General features: G+C 52.4%; 10 protein-coding genes across 10 annotated transcripts; 5 read left to right on the forward strand and 5 right to left on the reverse strand.

The window, feature by feature from the left end:
• Window positions 1-6: 6 nt before the first annotated feature.
• Window positions 7-1523, reverse strand: BDV14DRAFT_194947 (isocitrate dehydrogenase (NAD(+)) IDH2; the record flags this gene model as incomplete). Its single annotated transcript, XM_073772068.1, has 6 exons — window positions 7-78; window positions 135-854; window positions 907-1029; window positions 1087-1173; window positions 1309-1374; window positions 1437-1523. The coding sequence occupies 6 exons, from the start codon at window positions 1521-1523 to the stop codon at window positions 7-9; spliced, it is 1155 nt and encodes a 384-aa protein (XP_073633208.1).
• A 124-nt stretch (window positions 1524-1647) lies between these two features.
• Window positions 1648-5214, forward strand: BDV14DRAFT_162808 (exocyst subunit SEC5). The gene is made up of 2 exons (XM_073766931.1): window positions 1648-4317; window positions 4366-5214. Exons 1-2 carry the CDS (start codon window positions 1951-1953, stop codon window positions 5089-5091), a joined length of 3093 nt encoding a protein of 1030 aa, XP_073633209.1. The 5' UTR covers window positions 1648-1950; the 3' UTR covers window positions 5092-5214.
• Window positions 5175-6097, reverse strand: BDV14DRAFT_162809 (uncharacterized protein). The gene is made up of 2 exons (XM_073766932.1): window positions 5866-6097; window positions 5175-5784 (listed from the first exon to the last, which is right to left on the reverse strand). The coding sequence occupies exons 1-2, from the start codon at window positions 5990-5992 to the stop codon at window positions 5294-5296; spliced, it is 618 nt and encodes a 205-aa protein (XP_073633210.1). The 5' UTR covers window positions 5993-6097; the 3' UTR covers window positions 5175-5293.
• An 880-nt stretch (window positions 6098-6977) lies between these two features.
• On the forward strand, window positions 6978-9664 carry BDV14DRAFT_40689 (uncharacterized protein). Its single transcript, XM_073776696.1, has 2 exons — window positions 6978-7523; window positions 7640-9664. Exons 1-2 carry the CDS (start codon window positions 7266-7268, stop codon window positions 9569-9571), a joined length of 2190 nt encoding a protein of 729 aa, XP_073633211.1. The 5' UTR covers window positions 6978-7265; the 3' UTR covers window positions 9572-9664.
• A 490-nt stretch (window positions 9665-10154) lies between these two features.
• capA (adenylate cyclase-binding protein) lies at window positions 10155-12237 on the reverse strand. Its single transcript, XM_073776694.1, has 4 exons — window positions 12012-12237; window positions 11657-11906; window positions 11302-11603; window positions 10155-11246 (listed from the first exon to the last, which is right to left on the reverse strand). Exons 1-4 carry the CDS (start codon window positions 12056-12058, stop codon window positions 10268-10270), a joined length of 1578 nt encoding a protein of 525 aa, XP_073633212.1. The 5' UTR covers window positions 12059-12237; the 3' UTR covers window positions 10155-10267.
• Window positions 12179-13711, forward strand: BDV14DRAFT_40694 (ribokinase family protein). Its single transcript, XM_073776697.1, has 2 exons — window positions 12179-12482; window positions 12541-13711. The coding sequence occupies exons 1-2, from the start codon at window positions 12404-12406 to the stop codon at window positions 13659-13661; spliced, it is 1200 nt and encodes a 399-aa protein (XP_073633213.1). The 5' UTR covers window positions 12179-12403; the 3' UTR covers window positions 13662-13711.
• On the reverse strand, window positions 13711-14212 carry BDV14DRAFT_40680 (uncharacterized protein). Its single transcript, XM_073776695.1, has 3 exons — window positions 14136-14212; window positions 13892-14074; window positions 13711-13818 (listed from the first exon to the last, which is right to left on the reverse strand). The coding sequence occupies exons 1-3, from the start codon at window positions 14156-14158 to the stop codon at window positions 13761-13763; spliced, it is 264 nt and encodes an 87-aa protein (XP_073633214.1). The 5' UTR covers window positions 14159-14212; the 3' UTR covers window positions 13711-13760.
• Window positions 14213-14346: 134 nt separating this feature from the next.
• Window positions 14347-15981, forward strand: BDV14DRAFT_162817 (mitochondrial 54S ribosomal protein mL44). Its single transcript, XM_073766933.1, has one exon. The coding sequence runs from the start codon at window positions 14492-14494 to the stop codon at window positions 15701-15703; it is 1212 nt and encodes a 403-aa protein (XP_073633215.1). The 5' UTR covers window positions 14347-14491; the 3' UTR covers window positions 15704-15981.
• Window positions 15982-15993: 12 nt separating this feature from the next.
• Window positions 15994-17058, reverse strand: BDV14DRAFT_162818 (basic secretory family protein). Its single transcript, XM_073766934.1, has one exon. It carries the CDS (start codon window positions 16969-16971, stop codon window positions 16039-16041), a length of 933 nt encoding a protein of 310 aa, XP_073633216.1. The 5' UTR covers window positions 16972-17058; the 3' UTR covers window positions 15994-16038.
• Window positions 17059-17663: 605 nt separating this feature from the next.
• On the forward strand, window positions 17664-23137 carry BDV14DRAFT_162819 (uncharacterized protein). The gene is made up of 6 exons (XM_073766935.1): window positions 17664-17967; window positions 18086-18698; window positions 18749-18867; window positions 18924-19492; window positions 19550-20375; window positions 20425-23137. The coding sequence occupies exons 2-6, from the start codon at window positions 18246-18248 to the stop codon at window positions 22562-22564; spliced, it is 4107 nt and encodes a 1368-aa protein (XP_073633217.1). The 5' UTR covers window positions 17664-17967; window positions 18086-18245; the 3' UTR covers window positions 22565-23137.
• The last annotated feature ends 6 nt before the right edge of the window (window positions 23138-23143 follow it).

The raw sequence follows: 23143 nt of genomic DNA on the forward strand, positions 1-23143 counted from the left end.
GATCCCTTACAGACGCTTGATGATGGCATCAGCGTACTCGTGGGTCTTAGCCTTACCACCCAAGTCACCAGTGAGAGCCTATTGAAAATACGTTAGCCATTGGCATCAATAAGACAGATTAAAAGTCAACGAACCTTGCCCTCAGCGAGAGTGTCGAAGATGGCCTTCTGGATGCGAGAGGCGTGCTCAGTGAGACCCATGTGCTGCAGCATCATGATGGAAGAGAGGAGCAGAGCAGTGGGGTTGGCGAGACCCTTGCCAGCAATGTCGGGGGCGGAACCGTGGACGGCCTCGAAGATCGAGCACTCGTCACCAATGTTACCGGAGGGGGTCAGACCGAGACCACCGATGAGACCGGCGCACATGTCGGAGAGAATGTCACCGTACAGGTTGGGCATGACAAGAACCTTGTCGTTGTAAGGAGTGGGGTCGGTTGTAATCTTCAAGCAAGAGTTGTCCAGCAGCTCAGCGTCGAACTCAACGTCGGGGAAGTCCTTGGCGACCTCGCGGGCAGTGTTCAGGAAAAGACCGTCGGACATCTTCATGATGGTGGCCTTGTGCACGACACGGACCTTCTTCTTGTTGATGGAGCGCGCATACTGGAAGGCGAAGCGCAGGACACGCTCGGAGGCCTCGCGAGTGATAAGCTTGATGGACTGGACAACACCGTCGACGACAACGTGCTCAATGCCAGAGTATTCACCCTCGGTGTTCTCACGGATCAGGACGGTGTCAACGTTGTCGTAGGGGGTCTCGTAACCAGCGACCGAGCGGCAAGGACGCAGGTTGGCGAAGAGGTTGAAAGTACGACGAAGGGTAAGGTTGAGGGAGACGTGACCCTTGCCGACGGGAGTCTAAGACTGTTTTTTAGCAATGCGCTCTGCGATGGACGTGGGCTTGACATACGGCGAGGGGACCCTTGAGCGCGACGTAGTTCCTGCGGACACTCTCAATGGCAGCATCGGGAATGGCGGTCTTGCCATCCTTGAGGATGGGGGTGACATCGACGGACTCCCACTTGATCGGGGCCTGCGAGAAACTTTAGTACAAAAGATATGGCGGCTTTGATAGCGGCGGAAGCGTTACGTTTGCGGCGGAGAAGATGTCCTTGACGGATTGAGAGATCTCAGGACCAATACCATCACCCTCGATCAAAGTAACCATGTACTTGCCCTATAAACGGAGTTGATCCCGTTAGTAATAATTCCAAAAGGTATCTTCACTCCGAATTGCGTCGTTGCGGCGTCGATGGAGAACTGCCGGTTTTCGGAAGAAAGGTGCAAAGAGCGAAAAAAGCAAACAACATACATCAGAACCCTTTTGACCCTTGAACTTGGCAACGCGCTCGTCGGCAGCAGCAGAGTAGGAACGGAACTGAATAGCAGTTAGCGAATTGTCGAGTCTGACCTCATAGCGAGGACCAGGCGCTGCGTTACCTGCAGACGAGGAGCGGCGAGGCTCGGGGCCACGCGTGTCCGCAGGCATTGGCGGGCGGGGGTAGCGAAGTTCCTGGCAGCGAACATTGTGAGGGTATCTGGAGCTAGCGACAGGCAAAGGACAAAGAGGAAGATGAGAGGAGAGGAGAGTGAGAAGGGGAGAGGAAGGCGGCGGGTGAACCTTGTGCGGAAGAGGAAGAGAGTTAGAGTAGAGTGAAGTTTCGCTTTGAATCGGTACCGCTGCAGCCGATCCGACCGGGATGGAGAATGGCACGTCGCTGGTCCACTTGGAGTCTTGGGTGCCATCAGATAAGTTCCCCCCGAGCTCAACGCGCCAGCTTGCTCTTGCTTTGCTTGCTTTCCTGACTGGGTTGGAGTGTATTCTGCTTTTGACTAACTTCCCCACACTCGTCACTTTTTGATCCCTCGTGCGTTACCTGCATGCGCCTCCGCCGTTGCTAGTCGACACTCCCTTCCGGTCCCCTTGGTGGAGCTCAGGCCTACGCTCGCCAGAATGGCGGACGCCGACGTCGCGCACTTCTATAACTTACCGTCAGCATATCCAGAAGAATGGCCTGCGGAATTGGACGACGAAGATGACGAGGAGGAGATCGCTCTTCAGCGCCGCGGCTCGAAGTCCAGCTACCACGTCCTCGATCGAAGCAACAGTCGGAGGGGTCCGCATCTTGGATCGCTGAAGGGCAACAATGGCCGGGAGAACCTTGTCAAGGTTGATGAGCCTGATCCTCTAGGCTCTACAAACAGTGTCCTCAATGCTCTAAAGAAACGGGGTCTTCCCGTTGCTGAGGACAGCCGCGTGCGAAACCGCTTTCTCCTCTCCTCCACCGGATTCTCCCCCGCCCTCTTCCTTTCCCAGGTCCATTCCGATGCATCGATACGAACGCTCCTCGATGGTCTTAATGTTCTTTCGCAATCGATCGACCAGAAGTCCGCGTCACTGAAAGTCCTTGTCGAAGCAAACTTTGAGAGATTTGTCCGGGCCAAGGCAACGATTGACAGCGTATACACGGAAATGCGACATCAAGGAAGGGAGCAACCAGACTTGGCCTTACACCGTAGGTCAGCAAGTCATCTACGGAACATCTCCGGAGCAAAACCACCTGCGTCGCTCATGGCGGACACCGAGTACAAGAAGAACGCGCTTCTGAAGGAGAGCGACTACGGTGTGAAAGGTATCCGGGTTCCTTTGACGGAAGCATCTGTCAAGGCTGAGGAAGTTTGGGGCCCAGCTTTAAGCGGGCGCGAAAGAGAACAGATGCTCAAGTCAGTGGTTGAGAGCATGGAGAGACACCGAGAGGTCTACGAGATTGGCGGGCAGCTCTCGAAGTCCATCAAGCAGAGGGACTATGACTCGGTTTTCGAACAGTACCGGACGGCAAGAGCTCTTACGCAAGATGCCCAGAAGATTGCCAACATCGCGGTAGAAGAGAGCCGGTCTCTGACCGATGAAGAAACCCACATCATCCTGGCGCTGGGCAGGATGTGGATTGATGTCGACCAACAGATTCAAGCGTTCAAGCGCGATCTTTGGAGGCGATTGAGCGAGGCACCGAGCACGTCAACGAGGATCACAACGTCTGGTCCTATCGAGGAGTATATGGAACTGATCGGCGCTCTGTTGGAGCTAGGCGTTACCGACAATCCTATCTGGGTTTGGCTTCTCAGCCGCTACGATTACTTGCGGGCTAAGATCAAAGCGTTCTGCGACCGAGGCAAAGTTGAGATTGAGATCCTGAGGCGTCGGCTTGCTAGTGGAGCAGAGCCCACCCCTCAAGAGGTTGCCTCGTATCTGCAACGAATACCCCAGGATAGCTCAACCGGTCCACAACCGTTGCCGGACACTGACCAGGTGATTGAGCTCTGGGAATGTGTCCATACGTACCTCAATCGGTTACTATCATCTCAAGGAGGTATTCTCGGGGAGGTTCTGGATTTCTGGGATGTTGCGCAGTCTTTCCTCGAGGGATCCAAACAGAAGCTACTACCAACAGGGTTTGAAGGAGAAAGCCGAAAACACCACAAATTCGCCGCTAGCGATGTTAGAGATCTACAGAAAGGTCTCATTGAGCTAGTCAATCTAACTCGAGAGGGCGTTCTATCACTTTTCGCCGAGCCACCAGTGGAAGATGTCTCTCTTCTCTCCTCACCGATATCACCACCAAGCCCCAGTAGCCCGATTGGTTTGGGTGTCACTCCTACCGAGTCCCGTTTCAAGCTTGACCCAAAGAATATGCCGTTTCCTACGCCAAAGCGCGGTGAATTATGGGAAGGTTACGCGTTCTGGCCGCCATTTTCCAACTCTCTAAGTGGAGTCCACTACCTTGGTCAGTTCCTTGTGATCATCGGCGCGGCAGCCGGAGAGATGGCGGCTCTCGAGCCGGTCACAAGCAGCAGCAGCACCCGCGATTCACTCAGAGCGCTTGTGAGTGCTATTCGAGAACGCGCTGTGCGCATTGCCTGTACTGCGTGGGAAAAGGATGCGGAAATTTGCAGGTTGTTGGAAGATTGGACACGCGATCCCAAGCGGAGAGATTTTACCAAGATGCCCTCTCTCTTTGTCAATTTTGAGAATGCCATCGTCAGCGGACTGCAAAAGGTTCTTTACATGTCCGAAGCCATGGCGAAACCAGGTGCACAAGCTGTTGTCTCACAGCCACCCGCAAAACTACTTCAAATGGTTCGTCGCGAGTTCATCTCGAGTATAGAGAAGGCGCTCGGCGGACTCGTCGAAACTGCGGAGCACCCGACAACTCACGAGGAACGTGATGAATGGTCTGTGTCCGAGCCCGCGACAGCACAGAACAAGAACGAACCGTCGTCATCTCTTCTTGCTGCAGATGCTGTCGACGCTCAGAACAAGGTAAGCATTCCAGCCTCTTATCCCTAATACTCTCTAACGTGCATGTAGAACGTCCGGATCCTCCTCACGCTCTCCAACATTAAGGCCCTCCAAACGGACTTTGTACCGCAATTGATCGCCAACTTTGAGACTGCGTTCTCTGTCACAATGACCGATGAAGCCAAGATCATCCGACAGGTACTTGATCAGGTTGACAAGCGACTATTCCAGTCCTACACGGATCCGACAATCGCCAGCTTGAAGAACATCATCAAGGAAGGCGTCACAGCTCCAACATGGGAGCCTTCGACCTCTCGGCCTGAACAAGTACGGCCATATGTGTACAACGCTATGCTTACGCTGGTGCTTGTCCATACAGAGATCTCGACAACCATTCCATCGACAGCATCCAGTACTGTGAGCCGATCGGCCTCATCTGGACATTCGCCGCTGCTGTCCATCGTTCTATCACACCTCCTCATTCAAGTATCCACTGCTCTCATGAACGCCTTCAACTTACGCCCTACATATTCCTTGAACGCTTTGATTCAAGCTACTCTCGACACCGAGTTCATCGCTCAAACAATGTCGCAGTACTCTTCCGATGAAGCTTCTGCTGTGCAGAGCCAGATCTATGTCGAGTTGGATCGACGGACCACTCACGAGGCTAGGGCTCGCCTCCAGTCCGAGCTTGGTGAGATGAGAGGCATTTTGAAGAGACTGAGGGAGAAGACGAAGGGCGAATTCGCCTGCTTTAGGAAGCAAAGAAGTGGTTCCAAGGTCACTTCTCCATAGCAGCGTCTTAGTATATATCCATAAACAAAATATTGACGATTATGAACCTTCAATGCGAAAAGGAAAAAGAAAAAAAAAAAAAAGATGTAGGGAAACACCATATAGTCTAAACAATGCATAACCTCGTAGAAAACAAGCGGGTATCATGCTCGCAATGAATCACTTTTCCTCTTCCCGTCCAATCTAGCCATCCTAGCCAGCCTTACGAGGAACCCCCAACCATCCTCTGCACCCGAGACAGCAAAACCTGACTCTCCCTCCCCAACCTCCTCTTCCCAAACTGATCCGGTTTTCTCGCCCTAGTCATTGCCTCACGGTCCTTAGCCCTGAACTCCCTCTGCTCCCTCCTCTTCTCAGCAGCCTGTCTTTTCTTCTCCGCAATTTCCAATTCCTTTGCATACGCCCCGCGCTTCTGTTTCCTTCCCTTGCGACCCGGCTGGCCGTCTTCCCGCTCTGGTGCCTCGTCACGTGTATCAAGCATAGCCTGTCGGTCTGGGTGGAGTTCTAGACTTGCGGGCGTGGGTTCTTCATCCTTGCTTTGTTCCTCCCCTCCTTCTCTGGCTGCAGCTTCTTCTTCTTCCCGTTTCAGGTAGAACTGTTTCGGTTGCGGAGCAGCAAGTTCAGCGGCTTTGACCTTTGCGTATGCCTTTTTGACTTTTGCTTTTTGGATGAGATCGTTTTTGATTTTTTGGGCTGCGGACAAGTCAGAGTTAGCATGAACGTTTAGTGCATAGATAATCTAACATTAGATCGGGGTTGGAATCGGGATCGTACTCTTGCGACGATAAGTCCCATCGGGGAGATTTGCAGGGCCGACGGAGAATCCCTTGCGCTTTTTGGCTTCGGAGTGAGGCTTTTTGTCCGATGAGCGGTCTTTGGCCTTGGATCTTTCGGGTGCCATCTTGCGAGGTTGTAGATGTTTGTTTGAAACAGGGCGTGTTGTGGTTTGCGAGGTTTGCTGCGATAGAGATTTTTGCGGAGTTGTTATGGCGAAGCTCTTCAGTCGAGACTCAATCTTTTCTTCGATAAGAAGTTGTGCAGATAAGGCTATTCCCATTGCGGACTAGTGCTACACATTTGCAGGTCCGCTGATGGCCGCCGAGGTATCCCCTGGGGGGTAGGGGACCTGGGTATTCAATAGTATTACAAAGGTACTACTCTATAGTAAGAGGTGCTTATCTTGAACATGACTTCAACTCTCTTAAGCATGTCAATTCAGGCTCTACCTACTGTTTGGGATAGCGTTCCTACAAGGTACTGTTGCAGTGCCCTCACTTGCGGTCAGAATGACGACGATCATTCGGAAGCCGAACAATAGATCCAAACATTCAACTAAAAGCGGGCATACGAAATGTACAATATGGTTCAACAATCCACCTGAAAAGCTTGCTAGTGAGAAGAGCGACTCCGTCCGAACCTTCATCAGTTCAATACAGTCATCAACTGACCGGTTCCACTGCGCCGGTCACGGCCGCTTCGGATGGCAGGTAACTGAGGGATTAAAACACCCAGCACGAATAGAACTCGTGACCCGGTATTGAGCGCCGTTCCAGTGGTGGATAGCAAGGACTTGATTGCTGTCTCTGTGACAGCGCATTATGCTTGCGAAGTTTGAGGTGTCACCCGCCCAACAGTCCCCAAATATTTAACGCAACTAGCGGTCAGATCCTGACTTGCATATTGCCATGGTTTATGATGCTCTGTAGAAGATAGTTTGGAGATTTCAACAATAGATGACACAAGAGTGATGACGAGCGAGCGAGGGTTCAGAACGGACCAAGTCGCAGCGGATCTATAAACGGGAGAGTGATGCGACGGGTGGGGAAAGCGACTCGATGACTCTCATGTCAAACGCCGCCCCGTCCTTTTATTCTTCCTGCCTCACCTCTCTTTCCCGGTGGACGAGACTCTCAAACACTCTACTTTTTCCTCAAACCCCAGAATTACCTGCTCTCAAAGTCAAAGTTCCTATATAGCCCGTTTCCACCTATTGCTGCCTTCGTTTTTCGTCCTTATCCACACCGGTACTCGCCGCCACCACCGATTAATACTTGAATCATCCCACCTACCCACCGAACGACGATAAAGTGCTTACGACCTTTCCTGAGGTTGGCTGTTTTTGAGATGATTGCGCATTCTCTGACACATTTTAATATCCCGACAAAACGGTGACAATGCCAATATTCCAAGACCCCCATGGTCGGCAGTTCTACGACCTCTGGTCATCGGACCAGCAAATGTCTCAGGAAGACTACAGACATGAACTTCACGAAGCCGATAGCGCCTTCAGTCCACGGAGCTCCAGAGATGATTTCCCTCACAAGCGCGGTCTGGAGAGTCCTGGTCTAACCCGGCGATATGCGCAAAATCGGGAAAAGTTAATACATCATCTCAAAACTGCGGAGACGTCAAGATGGCCGCAGTATACCTCGGTACGTTTCCATAATAGTTTACCTATTTTACATCCTGGCTCTGTTTGCCTTTCTGAGCTATTTTCATTCTTCCTATGTTTCTTTCAAAGCATCCGCTAATGTCAGTCTTCCTATAGTTCTCAGATGCAAGGTCTGGTCACCATGATTTATACGTTCCTGAATGGCCGTCGAAGGCGAACAAGCAAAGTCATATTCACGACGCAACCCAGAACCCTCCAGACCGGAATCCGGAGCTTGCATCGCCAGCCGAAATAGAGCGTCCTCGCTCGGCTCTTCACTCTGGTGATTTTAGAGAAGGAACACCCCAGCCCGAGCGGCAACAACAAATACCTCAATCGCCGATACCTGAACGGAGCAGCAACTTTGGGGTACCTTTCCTTGCTTCTTCACCGACTACGCCATGGTTCGCGCCTCCTCTATTTCCATCACGAACCCAAACCGCACCGCTGCAAGCTCTCGAGGCCAGAGTCAACGAGACAACCCAATCACCCACGCCGTCGCTTGGGTCTTTCTCGTCTAGTTATGTACTCAAGGCACCAACGAGTCCCTTGGTGCATCAAGCGAACAATACCGACTTGGACTTTTCCTCCCGGACGGATTCCGAAGAGCAGGTAGCTTTGTTCAACAAGGCTAACCGCCGACGAACTCTCCCGCCGGATACTTTTAGAGAGCTGCAGGTAGCGTCTACACAATTTACACCAACCCATTCAACAAGATGGGACTCCTTACCGAATCATTCTCGAACCCCTGGCCGATCCTTGGCCTCATCATACAGCCTTCAGCTCGCATCGTCCGTTCATTGTCACTCTCCAAGGCTGCGGAGACCGTCACTTTCTTCCGAGGTGTCTTGCAGGCCTCACGCTCCAATGGTGGGGTCGTATGAAGAGTCAATTCTCCGTGGGCGAATGTCAACTTGCCCTTCAAAGCCGCTAGACTTTACCGCACAGATTGGTGTTTTGGGCAAGAGCAAGGGTAAATCCTGTCTCAAATGCCCGCCTCACGTCACGGTTCCTTTCCCAGCAGTCTTCTACAGCTATCCGACGTCTGGTAATGGACGTACAATCTCTGATGACAGCCCAAGTCCTTATGTTGGAATGATCGATCTGGAAAATTCCCTTCCAAAAGAAAATTCAAACAATAATCGGCGCCGTAGGCGTCATCAGAGTCCGGGCGAAAGTTCCAGGATGAACCACGAGGATGTCACGCACGGAAAGCACACTGACCAAGAATCTCTGCGTAGGCGAGAGAAGCGGCATAGAAGGACAGAGTCGCCGAAATCTCCGCCGGGCGGCTGCTACCGGATCCCAGAGCAAGGGCAACTACAGGTGATGATCAAGAACCCCAACAAGACCGCAGTGAAGCTGTTCCTTGTGCCTTACGACCTAAGCGATATGGAACCCGGGACAAAAACATTCATTCGACAAAGGAGTTACTCGGTTGGCCCAACCCTAGATATGCCTTTGTCTGCCCGATCAAATTACGGTACCGATCGCCCTGAAGCATCTCTTACAAACTCCGACGACCCGAATGACAAGCCAGTTCTGCGATACTTGATCCATCTCAACATCTGTTGCCCATCACGAGGCCGTTATTACCTCCACTCAAGCATCCGCGTTGTCTTCGCGAACCGAGTGCCAGATGGCAAAGAGAAGCTTCGAAACGAGATTCAGCATCCCGAACCCCGCTATTCGCCGTATAAGTCGCCTCGTGAACCTAATCCGCTTTGCTTAAGCTCAAGGTTTAACCTGGACAAGACACCACGTGGTTCGTCGCCTCGTCCACCTGGTTGCCGTACATCTGATGAGCATCCGCCTCATCCATTCCGATCTATCCCCTCTATTCGTAGCGAAGTTGTCGGGATGGGAAGCCCGACACCTCGTCGTCTTCCCGCTCATGAGTCAGAGCTCTATAACAAACTTGCCAGGGGCGAGGCGGGATATGGTGGCTACCGCCCAGGGTCCATAGGAAGCCCTGAAGGGGAAAGCCTCCTCGCCAAGCGACTCCGAGGACTTGATGTCCACAAGCCCTATGATGCTGAAATGCATTGATTTGGATGGAGCGTATCGCGCTACTTCAGAATTAGTCGGTCTGCCTTATTTACTTCCCGGAGATACCAAGATCAGGAGCACTTACATGCGCGCGTGCCTTCCTATCTAGTTCCCTCCCACCCACAACCAAGATTGTTGGGGGACTACTTACGATACCAGGCGGTTAAACAATCGCCTAAACTGAAGATGCAGGTCCATCTTCGTCCCCGAATACGAGCTCCCGCATCACTGCCAGCTGCCAGGTGCACATCACGTGGGAGCTCTCTTTTTTATTACGACTATACTATACTATACCCACATCGCGCGGTTCAAGGCTCGGGGTCCACGATTCCAAGTCACATTTTATTGATTCTTCGGCGTTGGGATATTCTGCGCGTTCTAGGTGTTTTGGGCAACCACAAACTCCCCCTTATGTTGTTGGGTTACTTTGGTACTTCAGGACTTGTAAATTGGTGTCCTCTAGGGTCTTGATGTGAATAGCAGTCGTACAACGGAGTAAATACTTAGGGATATCAGCAATGAACATTCTTACTAGAATATGATATAATACATGATACATGATCCAATCGCAGTCAAGAGTTGGAAGGATTTGTATATAGTGTGATTGTCTATCTGCACAATGTTCGAAGCAAATAATATATCCTGTCCACCTCATGCCAAGCAAAAAAAATTGACCGCTCAAAAAACACCCCAAATCTAACCAGCATGCTCAACGATCTCGCTAACAAGAGCACCATCCTTGACGTACGTCTTGATCTGTTCAGGGACAGGGCACTCCTTTGTATCCTCGTCCGTGCCCTCCTTAGGCGGAAGCATGACATTAACAGCTGTGCACTTGCTCGAAAAGACCTCAGTGCTCAGACTCTGACCAGACAAGTAAACGACCGCACCATCGACCTGGTCCATGAGCAAAGTGGGAACGAAGCCATCGATCTGAAGAGCGAACTTGGAGCACTTGACGGCGTCCAGGCTAGAGACGAGAGAATCGACTATAATGGAGAGACCCTGGCAGTTGTCGATGGCGATGGCGTTGGCCTTGCTGGAGACCTTGATGATTGTCTTGTTGCAGCGGGAGATGAGGATGGAGTGGTTTTGCTTAGCGGGGATCTCGATGATCTCGCCGGGGTTGTCGAAGTTCTCGATGAACCACTTGTTGCCTTCGAGGTCCTTGCGTGGTGGCTTCTTGGTGCGCATGCTCTCTGGCTTGGGCTTCTTGTTTGGGGCGGGCGATTTGGAACGCGAGGCGGAACTTGGGCTGCCGGGGACGGTTGAGCTGGCGCGGAGATTGGGGTTCTTGTGTGTCATCTCGGACTTGTCGACCTTGCGGAGGCCGGATGTGACAGAGTCGCCTTGGTTAAGTTGAGCGAATACGGCTGACATGTCTGATGAGGAGCCGGAGCCGGAGCTCTGGTCGGGAATCATAGGGGGAGGAGGAGGCGGAGGAGGTGGAGGGGCACCACCACCGGGGATGTTGAGAGTTGGCACTGGAGGCGGAGGTGGAGGAGCAGCAGCGCTACCACCGGAACTGCTCTTGACTTGTTTGAGTGCTTCCTGCGCGTCAACTCCATCCTTGTCATTCCATGTCAATCCCTTGGGGTAGTGGTTGCGAAGGTAGGCGGAAAGCGACTTGAAGATTTGGTAGTAGGCCTGGATGTAATCGTAATGCGTACGATCCCTGCAAACATGTCAGCAACTATGATGGAATTCGCGCCTCAATACCGAGCACATACTTCTCCTTGTATTCCTTCAGAACCTTGTTACCATAGTACTGAATACCTCCGAGCATCTCGCCAACGAAATCGGCAGGCTTGGGGTCAAAGAACCAACCGAGAGCAACGATACCCTCTGCAACTGCGCTCAGGTGGTCGACAAGAGGCGATGCCCGGTTCGACTCTCTGATGTTGTTGATAGCGTCGGAGGCAGTGTGGAGCTCCGTCATAAGCTCAGGAGGTTGCATGTCGGGTTTCTTTGCCTTGGTCGAAACAACGAGGTATGTACGCTCTGCCTTGAAAGCTTGGAGGACGGCATTTGACTAAGGCCAGTGAGCAGATGTTCAACGAGCTGTCCGACTCCTGGATCTCCTACCTGTTCTGCGACAAGACCTCCGATCTTCTTTCCAAGCTCCACAAAATTCCCAACATCCTTGCTGATCAACTTATCGAAGTCTTCAATCTGGGGTGGGACGGGAGCGGATGCGGGCGCGGCGGGCGCGGCAGGTGCAGGTTGTTGGGCGTTTTGCGGTACCGGCGCAGCTGTGCTTTCGGGTGCCTTCTGGCCGCCATGCTCATCTAGGCAGACGGCCATGTCCTCCAAGCGGGAGGTCGCGGCTTCTAGCCTGGTGTTGTAGGGAAATCATTAGCCTTGAAAGCAACATAAATTAAGTACAATCACTGCGTAACACAGAGGGGCTCCGTAGCTAGCAGGCTGAACGAGTTCGTACCGCTTAATGAGAGTGGTCAAATTGTGCATATGGCTGGTTGCTGCCATCTTGTCGGAATCTCGGAGCAGCGACGAGGCTACAGACAGGAGATTTGAGGAAATGAAGAGTCCAAGTACAGGATTTCCGTCGAGACGTCCAAGGCCAGTATATAGATGCCTGGAGAAACAAAGTAGAAGGTAGAAAGGTAAGATGGGGAGTTGCTAGGTGTCGAAAGTGACGCTCCTGAGCTGGCCTGGCCTTCTCCGCTGTGGGTCTGAATAAGTAAGCCCGGCCGAGGTCACGTTGGTTCCTTGCATAAAGGTTAACTACTCCAGCGATAAGAGTTAACAACCCCACCATACAACAGCTTCTGATATACCTAGTTCTTACGAGCGAGCATTTTTTGCCCTACCATGTCTGCGGGGGAGAATACTCCAGGCGGAGAGCAGAAACCCAATGTCGATTTCTGCACTCTGGGCATGTTCATTCTTGGTATGGGCACCTCAACTGCTTTTAAGGCCACGACAAAATGCTCATGCTTGAACCCCAGATGACATCGATTTCGAGGGATCCCGACCAAACGTGAAGAACGTCCTCGGCGGTGCAGCTTCTTTTGCGGTAATTGGGGCTCGTCTGGCTGCTGGACAAGAGTACTCGCGGTCTGTCAGTTGGATAGTTGACGTCGGCTCTGACTTTCCCCCAGAGGTACTCGAAGAGATCAAGGCGTGGAATACCGACTGTGTGATCAGGAATGATCCCGGAAGATTGACCACCAGAGCATGGAACGGTTACGGGCCCAACGAGAAACGAGCTTTCAAATACTTGACCCCGAAATTAAGGTTAGAGCCCGACATGCTTTCCGGCATCCAGGTGTCGTCCAAAACATTCCACATGGTTTGTTCCTCGACTCGTTGTATATCCATCGTACAGGATATCCTCCGACGTCGCCAGGATCTCTGGAGCAATGGAAGCCCTCCTCCCGGTCTTGCCAGTGATAGACCCATCTTCGTTTGGGAACCTGTACCAGATATGTGTACGCCCGAGGAGCAGCAAAAGTTCCTGGAGGCATGCCGTGAGGTTGACATTGTGAGCCCCAATGACCTAGAGCTAGGCATGATGTTCGGACAACCATCTTGGAACGAGGAAAGTACATCTAGTAAGAGAATAGTGAAAAGCATCCTTGATTCAGGCATCGGCCCTCGTGGAGAAGGGCATCTGGTGATTAGAGCTGGGAAAGACGGTAGCTACTCTTACTCTAGAGGCCTGAGGATCTGGCTGCCTGCGTATCACCAGCCTACTGCCTCCGGGAATTCGCTGGTTGTGGATCCAACTGGAGCTGGAAACTCCTATTTAGGGGCATTGGCTCAGGGAATGGTGAGCGAAGGTAGGCCTGCGGCTATGACCATCGGGGGAATCCTTGCGACGTCCGACACATGGCAGAGAACAATCGCAGCTTGTGGAACCCACGGCAGTATCCCAGCCGCGTTGATTTGCGCCACAATTGCTGCGAGCTTTGTCGTCGAACAAATCGGAGTGCCACGCAAGTCTACAACTCTGGAAGGAAAGGAACATTGGAACGGAACTGAATTCACGGAACGTGTCCGTCTGTACACCCAGAGATTGTATCGAACACTCGAGGAATCTCTCCAAAAGCACTTGCAGATCAACTGACCGATTGGAAACGCCCTTCTATTGTCGTACAGCCCACATGATTATAGAACATAGACCTTGCCATACCATACCGTCCTCCGCATTTCTCTTCTCTCCTCCTTATGACTCGTGCTTGGCGGCCTGTTGCCTCTCGTGTTCAATAATCTGCTTGCTCCAGCTAGAAGTACAAAAAGGCGGGTCAGTACAAGACTGACGAAAGACGGGGCATCGAATATCGAGGGGTGACTGACTATCGGCTAGGGAAGAACCGGCCAGGCTCTGGCATTTTATCGCGATGTTCGCGTTCGGCGCTGATACTCCATACCGCAGCGACAACTCCGAGCATAGCAGCACCGATGATGGCGGTGTTAGCCTTCCAGTTCGCAGGCCGAGCGTACCAGCCTCCGGCGGGAGACCAGACTTCCTTGGGGTATCTGCAAGCATATTAGTGGGCATTGAACCAATTGGGGATCAGGGAGCGCAGTCTGAACATACGGGATCTTTCCGCCTCCACCCATTGTGATAGAGAGGAGTTGCTGTGGCTTTAGAAAATAAAGGTTGTCAAATAGCTTTGCGGAGGTGATGATAATGCCTCGCGGATAATAGGCCGCCCGACGTCCAAGCTGCATCACGTGATCACATTGGCGCTTAGTAACTTTTCTCACACGACTCTCGGGTCCCGTGACTTGAGTTCCGGCCGGCGAAGCTCAACTTTTCTCTGTCCAAAAGTATAGCGGATCGCACGACAGCCCCCTTCCTCGCTCACCAACCCCGACATATTGGGTTCCGGTTTTCCTCTTCCTTGATTCAATTTCTGGAAACACGCCTTTTGGGCTGTATTAATCGCGCTAATGAAGAGGTTAAATCTCCAACGATGGAGCAGTACGGCCCTATCGTCGCGAGTCAAAGCCGGCAACAGATTGCCGCAACAATTCTGCTTAAGCAGACGCTTCCAATCAACAGAGACGACACCTTTACAATCCGGCAATGAGAAACCAGTTGGCGAACAACCGATCCGTCGGATCCCTCGTCCCACACCCCGAATCAACAAACGCAAACTTCCTTCACCACCCGTCCAGGCCGCACGCGAGTCCTCGAAACTTGCGGCGCTCCATGCACGACTCTACCTTCCTTCGCGATTGCCTCTCGAAACACTAGCAAGATGCTTAGTCGACCCCTCCGCAGACCCGAATCCTAAGTTTAACAATGAATCGCTGGCCGCCCTTGGTCACGATCTCCTTTCGAATTATACCACCGAACATCTCATTTGCACATACCCCCGACTACCCATTAGTGTTATCTTCGCGGCCGTATACGCTTATCTTGGACCCAAGACTCTCAGCGCAATGGCACGGGAGTGGGGTGTGGAACATGCTGCTGCCCCTGGCGGTGAGGTAGACCCCGGTTTCCTCCAGTATAGCAGAGTCCAACCCGGAACCGACATTAATGCTCAGCCTCCTGTTGGCACCACAAGGCCTAATGAGGACCAGACGCATTGGCGGAAATCAATTTCGTCTAGCGTTGTTTATGACAACGAGTTTGGGGACCCTGACATGGCAGGTGTAGCGCCAGAGGATTTGCCAGAGACGCAGGAGGTTAAGCCAGTGACTGCTGAACAGGCTTCTTCGTCTTTCGTTGGGTCTGTCATGGGTGCTATCTACCTCCACGCTGGTAGAGCCGCGGCGAAGCGTTTCTTCGAACAGCACGTCATTTCGCGGCATCTCGATGTCTCAAGTCTATTCAACTTCTACGAGCCCCTCAGAGATCTATCCAAGCTCTGTGCGCGTGAGAACTACGACCCACCTGTCGCCAAAATTATCAGCGAAACCGGTCGTCTGAGCAGATCTCCCGTTTTCATTGTTGGCATTTTCTCTGGAAGGGACAAATTGGGCGAGGGCGCAGGCGCCAGTCTGGTTGAGGCTCGGGCCAGGGCTGCCGTGGCCTCTCTTAAGGGATGGTACCTCTACAGCCCGCTGGCCGTGCGCGTACCGAGCGCAATGGAGGAGGAAGGCGCTGCTCCTTGGAAGCCAGTCTACGTGGATCTTGGTGAGGTGGTTGTATAGATATGTATCAGGGCGGTGGAGAATCGCGGCTCTCTTCTTCACGGTGCAGTTCTTCCTTGTCACGAGTTGACAAGAGCCGCGTCGTGCAATATGTTTTATCATATCATTTAGATCGGATCTTGTACAGTATGGGAATTTTATACAATCTTCTGGTGTCTTTTGCGTTTCCCCCTGTCTTTCTCTGTTGTAACCACTGGCTCATTCACACTATACATAGATTTATCTAATAAGAACAAATGAGTTTTACGCAGTTTTAATCAATATGGTTCCATAACTACTACATCTGAAAGCGTCTTGACACCGGATTCCGAGGATATCATTCCTACTCCTAGATATCACGGATTAACAATCTCATCCTCCCAGTTCCCCTGCCCACCAGGATTATCCAACCAAGCACCATACCCATCCCACAACTCCTGAATCGTGTTCCCATACAACACCTTCCAAAACCCATTATGCTTCGCCGCCTCCTCCTTCGGCTTCCCATACCCATCGCCCACATACCCAGCCCTAGCCAGCCGATCGTTCAACACCCCCACAGCCCCCCGTCCAACTCTAACATCCTCCAACCAAGCCAAGAAATACGCTGTATGCTGATACCCCGAGTCCCATTTCTCTGGTCTCTCTTTGGCCGAGCTTGGGCGGGTCCAATGCGGCGGGCTCAGTCCGGCCTTTAGACGCACGAAGTCCGCTACGCCCTCAACTAGCCCGCCTGGTGCGCGCGGCGTGACGTTATCTGGTTTTCCATCTGTTGTTGCGCGCGGCGCAGCGTATTGGTAGCAGTGGACTAGCTCGTGGGTGATCACGCCGACGATTTCAGACAGTGGATCGGCCTTCGTCTGGCAATGCTGGATGTAGCTGAGGGAAATATGGATCTCTTTATGATCGTTATCGAGGTCGCGACCTGTTGTGTAAGCTACGCCGCCAATATCGCGGAGGAGGATGGTAACCGAGCGGGTTGGAGGGAGAAGTGGCTTGAATGACAATGGGTGCTTGCGCTTCGGTGTTATGGCATCGGCGGAGGTTGGGTCCAGGGAAGGAGGGGTGTACAGGTTCTGAATTATGGCTTTGAGGGCGGTTTCGAGAGTTGATGCTAGGTCAGGGATTGTCTTTAGGAAGAATTGCGCTGCGGGATGTCGGACGTCGTCAATTTGGAGGCGGAACTTGGGTGCGGGGAGGCTTGGGCGGTGGTGGGCTGTTGCGTCGGTCGTGAGAGGGGACTGTTTGGAGTGGTTGAGGTTTGGGGGTATCGGGGACGGGGTAGCCATGTTTCTTGCTAAGAATCTTTTGAATGTTAATGGACAGGATGTGGATGTTTAATGTTGATGCACTAGTAGATGTACTCTGTAGTAGTGAGCGGAGACAGGTGGGCGGGATGCAGTCCGGCGGCGGCGCGGACTCGGGGACTAAACTCAATGACCTCAAGCCCAGGCACGGTTCACTGGAGTTTACGTGCCTGGCGCACAGCGACCCTGGTGTGTCATTACGTTTCCCTGACATTTAGTCTCTACAGGGTTTCTCACTTGAATAGACGTAGGATTATTATGGGGCATCAGGTTGTCCCGTCGGGCAGGTCAACTCAATGTTTGGGCGTTGGCCACGATATATATCTCGAGTAGCACTTGTTTGGTGTCAACAAACACAACTCAGGGGCCCACCATAGCGGCTCAAGTACAGTAGAGCAGCTATCATTATACAAGTCGAGACATGTAAAGCTCTGCAACAGGGAATAGCTACAGCTGCATCCATTAGTTACCTATGTCCATCACGCATTACAGTGCAGTGACATCTGCGAGCATAAACAAGGGCGTGGCCGGAAGGGGGGAAAATCTGCTAAGTCGACGCACCCCGCCTTGGCCCAAAGTGCACCGAGACTGTGGCCCAACAGAGGCTAGCGGTTAAAGGCCACCCTCAAGAGCTTATCGCGACAACAAAACAAAACACCATCCCGACCTCACCAGCTCTCCCTACCCCTCGCTCCTTTCACCACACTGCTTGTCTCGAATCGCCCTCCGCTCGCGTTTCATCCCTTCGTTCGCGACAGTACCGTCCTCAAGAAATTGACTTTAAGCGCTTATTGTTGCGCCCGTGCGTTATCAGAGCCTCAACCGTATCCCCTCCACTTTTTCTATCGCATGCGCTCGTCCCGCTGCGGCTTCATGTTCACGGTCGACCACCGCCGCTTTTGCCTCCTCATCGCACCTGCTTCGCTCTCGACAACAACATACTGAGCTGCGACTGCCTCAACAGCATTGTTTACAAATGTATTTCTTCGTGCCCCCGTCCCCCATTCTTCTCTTCTTCACCAACCGCTCCGTAACCCCCGTCTTCTATGTTCTTTGATCGTAAACAATTACTGACCATGGACTCTCAAACCATCAGCTTCCTGGCACATGTTGCCTTCCTGACCCTCTTCTTCATCTACTACGAACCCCAAATTTGGAACCTCTTCATATCTGTCCTCGGCCTTGCCTATCGCTTCGCCCTTGCCTATGCTTTCTTCGTTCTAGCACGCACCGAGCTCGAATCTTTCGTGGCTAGAATGGAGCAAAAGGCTGTGGAGCTAGTCTCCGTGCTGAGGAACAGCAACTTGTCGATGGACGCCAAGGTTACTCATCTACTTGGTTTGAAATCTGACATCAAGCAGAAGAATGTTCCTCAGGGAGCCGTGCCTCCGATTTTTGAGGCCTTGCAGGTGTCGATAGCTTCCCCTCATTCCGCCTTGTACACGGCAGGATTTTCGACCCTCGGCCACTTTTTCAAGCGTCTGGTAATCCAAGAGATGCATAATCTCATATCAGCGTTCGCCAGAGATCTTATCACTTGTCTCATGGACCGCCTGAGCGACCACAAGCAGCGCATTAGGGATTTGGCTCAACAAGCACTTCTCGACGTGCAGCCCTTCGCTCCGCAGCAAATCGAGGACATGTTGCACGTTAGCTTCAAGTCCAGGAGCTACATGGTCAAGGACTGTTGCCTCCTTTTGCTCAACTCCGTAAGTGCACTTGATTCATTTTGCAATCGTGTTCTGACTTTTCGCTGCAGGTGCATGATGACCGTGGCATCTCTTTTAAACAATTCGTTCCGGATATGGTTTTATGCCTCGAGGATGCCCATCCGAAACTCAGAGATACCGCCAAAACGGTCATCCAAGACCTGTTCTAGTAAGTACCGCTGTAGACATGTCTCTGTACTCACACAGTGACTGACGATGTGATAGCCGCATGCCTGATTTTGCCAAGCAAGATTTAAGGAGGCAAATGGCCGAGCAGCATGTCAAACTGTCGACTCAGAATGACATCCTCACACACCTTGGTATGGAAGTCGATCATCCTATTACCCGTCCTTCTTCAACAAGACCACCTTCGGTTCGACCACCTTCACGGGGTGACGCCATACGTCGGCCACCTTCGAGAGGTGATGTGCTTCATAGGCCGCCTTCCAGAGGTGATGTACTGCACAGGCCGCCCTCAAGGGGTGAGGCTCTCCGAAAGCCGAAATTGGCCTCGTCGAATTTGAACACCCCATCTCACTCCGCCTCCGCCTCCGTCGCCGGACCCGCCCCGGTCGACCATCATCCTACCCAACTCTCTTCCCATTATCATAACTTGACTGTCGCCGGACCCGCCCCGGTAGAAGATAGTCACTATTCCGACTCTGATTGGCAGACTGTCGACGATGCTATTACTGGACCCGCCCCTGCACACAGCCATGTCGATCCTTTCGTCTCGCGGCCACATTCAGCTTTCTCCAAATATGCGGAGCAGACAGCCGAAGGCCCAACAGAGAGTAAGACTGCTCCATTAACCCAACGCCATACGCCTGCGGATTCTGACCATCTCCAAGATACACCAGTCGTTGTAAGACCGGTTCCTACCCGTCCGAACCCCGTCAAGGCCAATACGTACAAAGCGCCCAAAAAGACAGACGCTTCGATTGACAAACACACCGCTCCGAAGACACCTCGTCACACCGAGTCCGAAGTTGACAAGAAAGCGGTGCCTGCAGGAGTTGTCCCCCGCCATGTTTCATCAGTCCGTGAACTGGAGCAGATTTTGCATGACATGCTTCCTTGTTTTGAGGGCAAAGAAGAGGAAACGAACTGGCAAAAGCGTGAGAATGCTGTCAAAATGATACGCCGTATTACCTGGGGCAATGCACCGCATGACTTCACTCAGGCTTATCTCAGGGAGATCAAGTCCATGTACGATGGCATTTTCAAGGTTGCCAACTCTGTCCGAACCTCGTTGCAGACAAACGGCCTCCTGACGTTGCAGTCTTTGGCAGTCGTCAACGGTAGTCGGCTTGATCCCTCTATGGATCTCATCATGCCGCATGCGTTGAAAATTTGCTCAATGAAGAAGAATATCACTTCGGAGAACGGCAACTTGACTGTCATTGTCCTCCTCGAAAATGTGACCTGCAACTCACGCATTTTGCAACACGTGAAGTCGGCTGCCTCAGACAACAACTTCACCTTGCGCGGCTTTACCCCGGGCTGGTTCAGTGTCATCATCAATAGTCAGGACCGCCACAAGACCACACCCGAGGGCGTGGCGGAGATTGCGCAGTGCATCAAGAACGGTGTCGCTGACGCGAAAGACAATATTCGGGCGGCATATCGTTCAACATTCTGGGACTTTTATAAGTTCTGGCCTGAAAGAGCTCGACAGTAAGTTGCCGCTTGTCCCTCCTTAGGTACGCAAATTAACGGATCATAGGCTCTTGGAGGAAGTGCAGCCTAAGCATCGCGCCTTGATCGAAAAGGACCCGGCAAACCAGATGCACGATCCGTTCCTGGCGAATTTGACTTCTTCAGCTGGCAGTAAAACTCCAGTACGCCAGTCTGTGAAGGCAGCGATCGCCTCTTCACGAGCGAAGACCAATTTCGCCAAGAGTCTACCACCTCCTGCGGCGACGGCGGAGTCTGCTCAGTCCAGCCAGCCACGCAAGAAGGTGAGACCCGCTGCGACAGGTACGCCGACATCATCCTTGACGTCCGCGCCAATGCGACCGGGGGCCGCGAAACCACGCGCTGGCCGAAATGATTTGGCAGCTCGTCCCGCGACTGCGGTCGGAAACTACCGAAAACCGAACGAGACTACACCACGAGGTAGCCCGGTTCGAAAATCGGTTGCACAAACATCAACACCCACCAAGATCTCACTTGGCCCTACTCGTCCGCGACAGAAGAGTGACCCGCTGCAAAATGCGAGCCCGGCGAAGACGGCCACTCAAGGAAACATCAGCGGCGAGACTAACAACAACAAGTATTCTTCCAATCATCCTTCCAATTATTCTTCTAACCATTCATCCACTTATTCTTCCGATCATGCTTATGAGAGTATCAATATCCCCAAGACGCGGGCCAAGAAGAACGACGGCAATATTGGCGAGATCCGGACCGACGAAAACGAAAACAACAAAAACACCCCCGAAATACAAAACGAGAACAATTTCGAAAACGGAGCCGAAATGGATAACGCCGCATTGACGGAAGTTCCAATCCTGACGAGTCCAGCCCGCCAGAGAAAGGTGTCTGTCTCAGAGGCGATCGAGACTACGCTCAACGCAAAGGAAGCGTTCCGGCGAGCCTCGAGTGATGAGGAGAAGGAAAATCGTGAACGGAATGACGGCTCGAACACGGCACCAAAGGAGGTTTCGAGTCCGGTCAAGGAAGTTCGAACTGAAAGTCAAGAATTCCCTGCGGAGACAGTCGAACCAGCAGTTGAGGAATTGGAGCCTCGCCCTCTCAGGAAGCGCACTTCCGTGTTGTCCGCCGTCGACTGGTCGACCAGCGCCGGTGATGACGAAGAGGGTGACTCGGCATGGGACGCGCTGAACGATGCGGTTCAATCGGGTCAGATGCCTGCGCCTAGGTCGCCGACGGTCAACAACCAAGCAGGGCTTCCCTCGCCGCCTGCGATGACGCCGGACCTACAGGACAAGCAAGAACCGGCACCGGCATCCGAAACTGAGCCATCGGATGCGATATCCCAGGCTGTACGGGCTGTGCGCAGGATCAGCGATCGGTTCACTGGCGCTGCAGCTCGCTCGGGGAGACGGGATATCAGCCCTCGCTCGCAGGATCCCACCAAGGCCCCCGAGATGCTCGCCAAGGCATTCGAGCGCATCAAGAACAGGGACCTGGACATGACGGGCTACCGAAGATTGCAAGGGTTGCTCGCATTCCACCAGCACCAGCTGTTCACCGACAAGGAGCAGTTCGACGATGTGCTGGGTCGCCTGCTCGATGAGATGAAGACTCCGCTGCCACCGCCGATTCAGACAATGCCCTTCGGCACGCAGTGGGATTACAAGACCCAGGTCCTCTGTACGGTGAAGTGCATGTTCCTCTACGCCGACAAATACTTTGACGCCAGCGCGCCCTTCATCGTCACGGAGCTCCTGTCAGCCGAGAAGCTTGATGGCATGACGCGCCGCCTGGAACGTGCAATCGACAATATGATCGACGACGTCGTAGATCGCAACGAGCCATTCGCGATCATCGACTCCGTCATCTACTACCTGAGCAACGGCCAGAAGGACCCTGGCCACAAGGTGTTCCAGAAGGGATTTGACGTGATTGGCCACGCACTGGTGAACCTGAACGAGCGGAACTCGAAGCTCGACAACGGGACACTGCAGAAGATCGGCCAACTCGCTATCCGTTCATTGAAGGATGAGACCCCCGGTGTGCAGAGAAGAATCGTGGCTATGTGCGTTGAGTTGCGCGCGCACGTGGAGGACCAAGACCGTTTCTGGGAGTTGATGGGGCTGCATGAGATGGATGAGTCGCACAGGGGTATGCGTGCGCTCTTTTACTACTACGATTCGAAGAAGGCCGCGGCTGCGAAGTGAGCTATTCGGATACTACACATGGGGACGATCTGAGAAGTGTTTTGGACATGGTCTGTTTTGTGATTGTCTGTCTACCAGACATCATTGGATTGGATTCTGATTTTGGGGAGTTTTTCGATTTTGGAAAAGCATGAAAACAGCGAGGGGCGTTTTGTTGATTTGAGTTGTTTTCTTGGATTCTTCGACTTTGCTGTTTCTGCTTTCTTTTGTTTGCTTACTCAAAATTTCCTGTATATGATGATACCTTGCTGAGTATTTGTAATTTGGTCTTTTGCTTTTGCTTTTCTTCTTCTTTTCCTCTATCCAGTCAACAAGTGCTGGCGGGCCTTGAACTGGTTAGATGGAACTTTGTTATTCGTTTCTTGTTTCTTTTTTCTATTCAATGTTGCCGCCCCTCCAACCGGTCAACAAGTGCTGGCGGGCCTTACCTGGTTGGAGGGGACGGAGCAACAAACTGTATTTATCTTTCTTATTCCTACTTCTTGTGAAAGTCAGTAAATAAAAACAATAAAAAATATGTAAAATAATTTTCCATTGTCCGTTGTAGACTTGTAAGGAGAGGTAGATGTAGGCATTGTT

The sequence above is a fragment of the Aspergillus stella-maris genome (assembly GCF_047715825.1).
Source record: "Aspergillus stella-maris strain CBS 113639 unplaced genomic scaffold BDV14scaffold_2, whole genome shotgun sequence".
Classification (NCBI taxonomy): domain Eukaryota; kingdom Fungi; phylum Ascomycota; class Eurotiomycetes; order Eurotiales; family Aspergillaceae; genus Aspergillus; species Aspergillus stella-maris.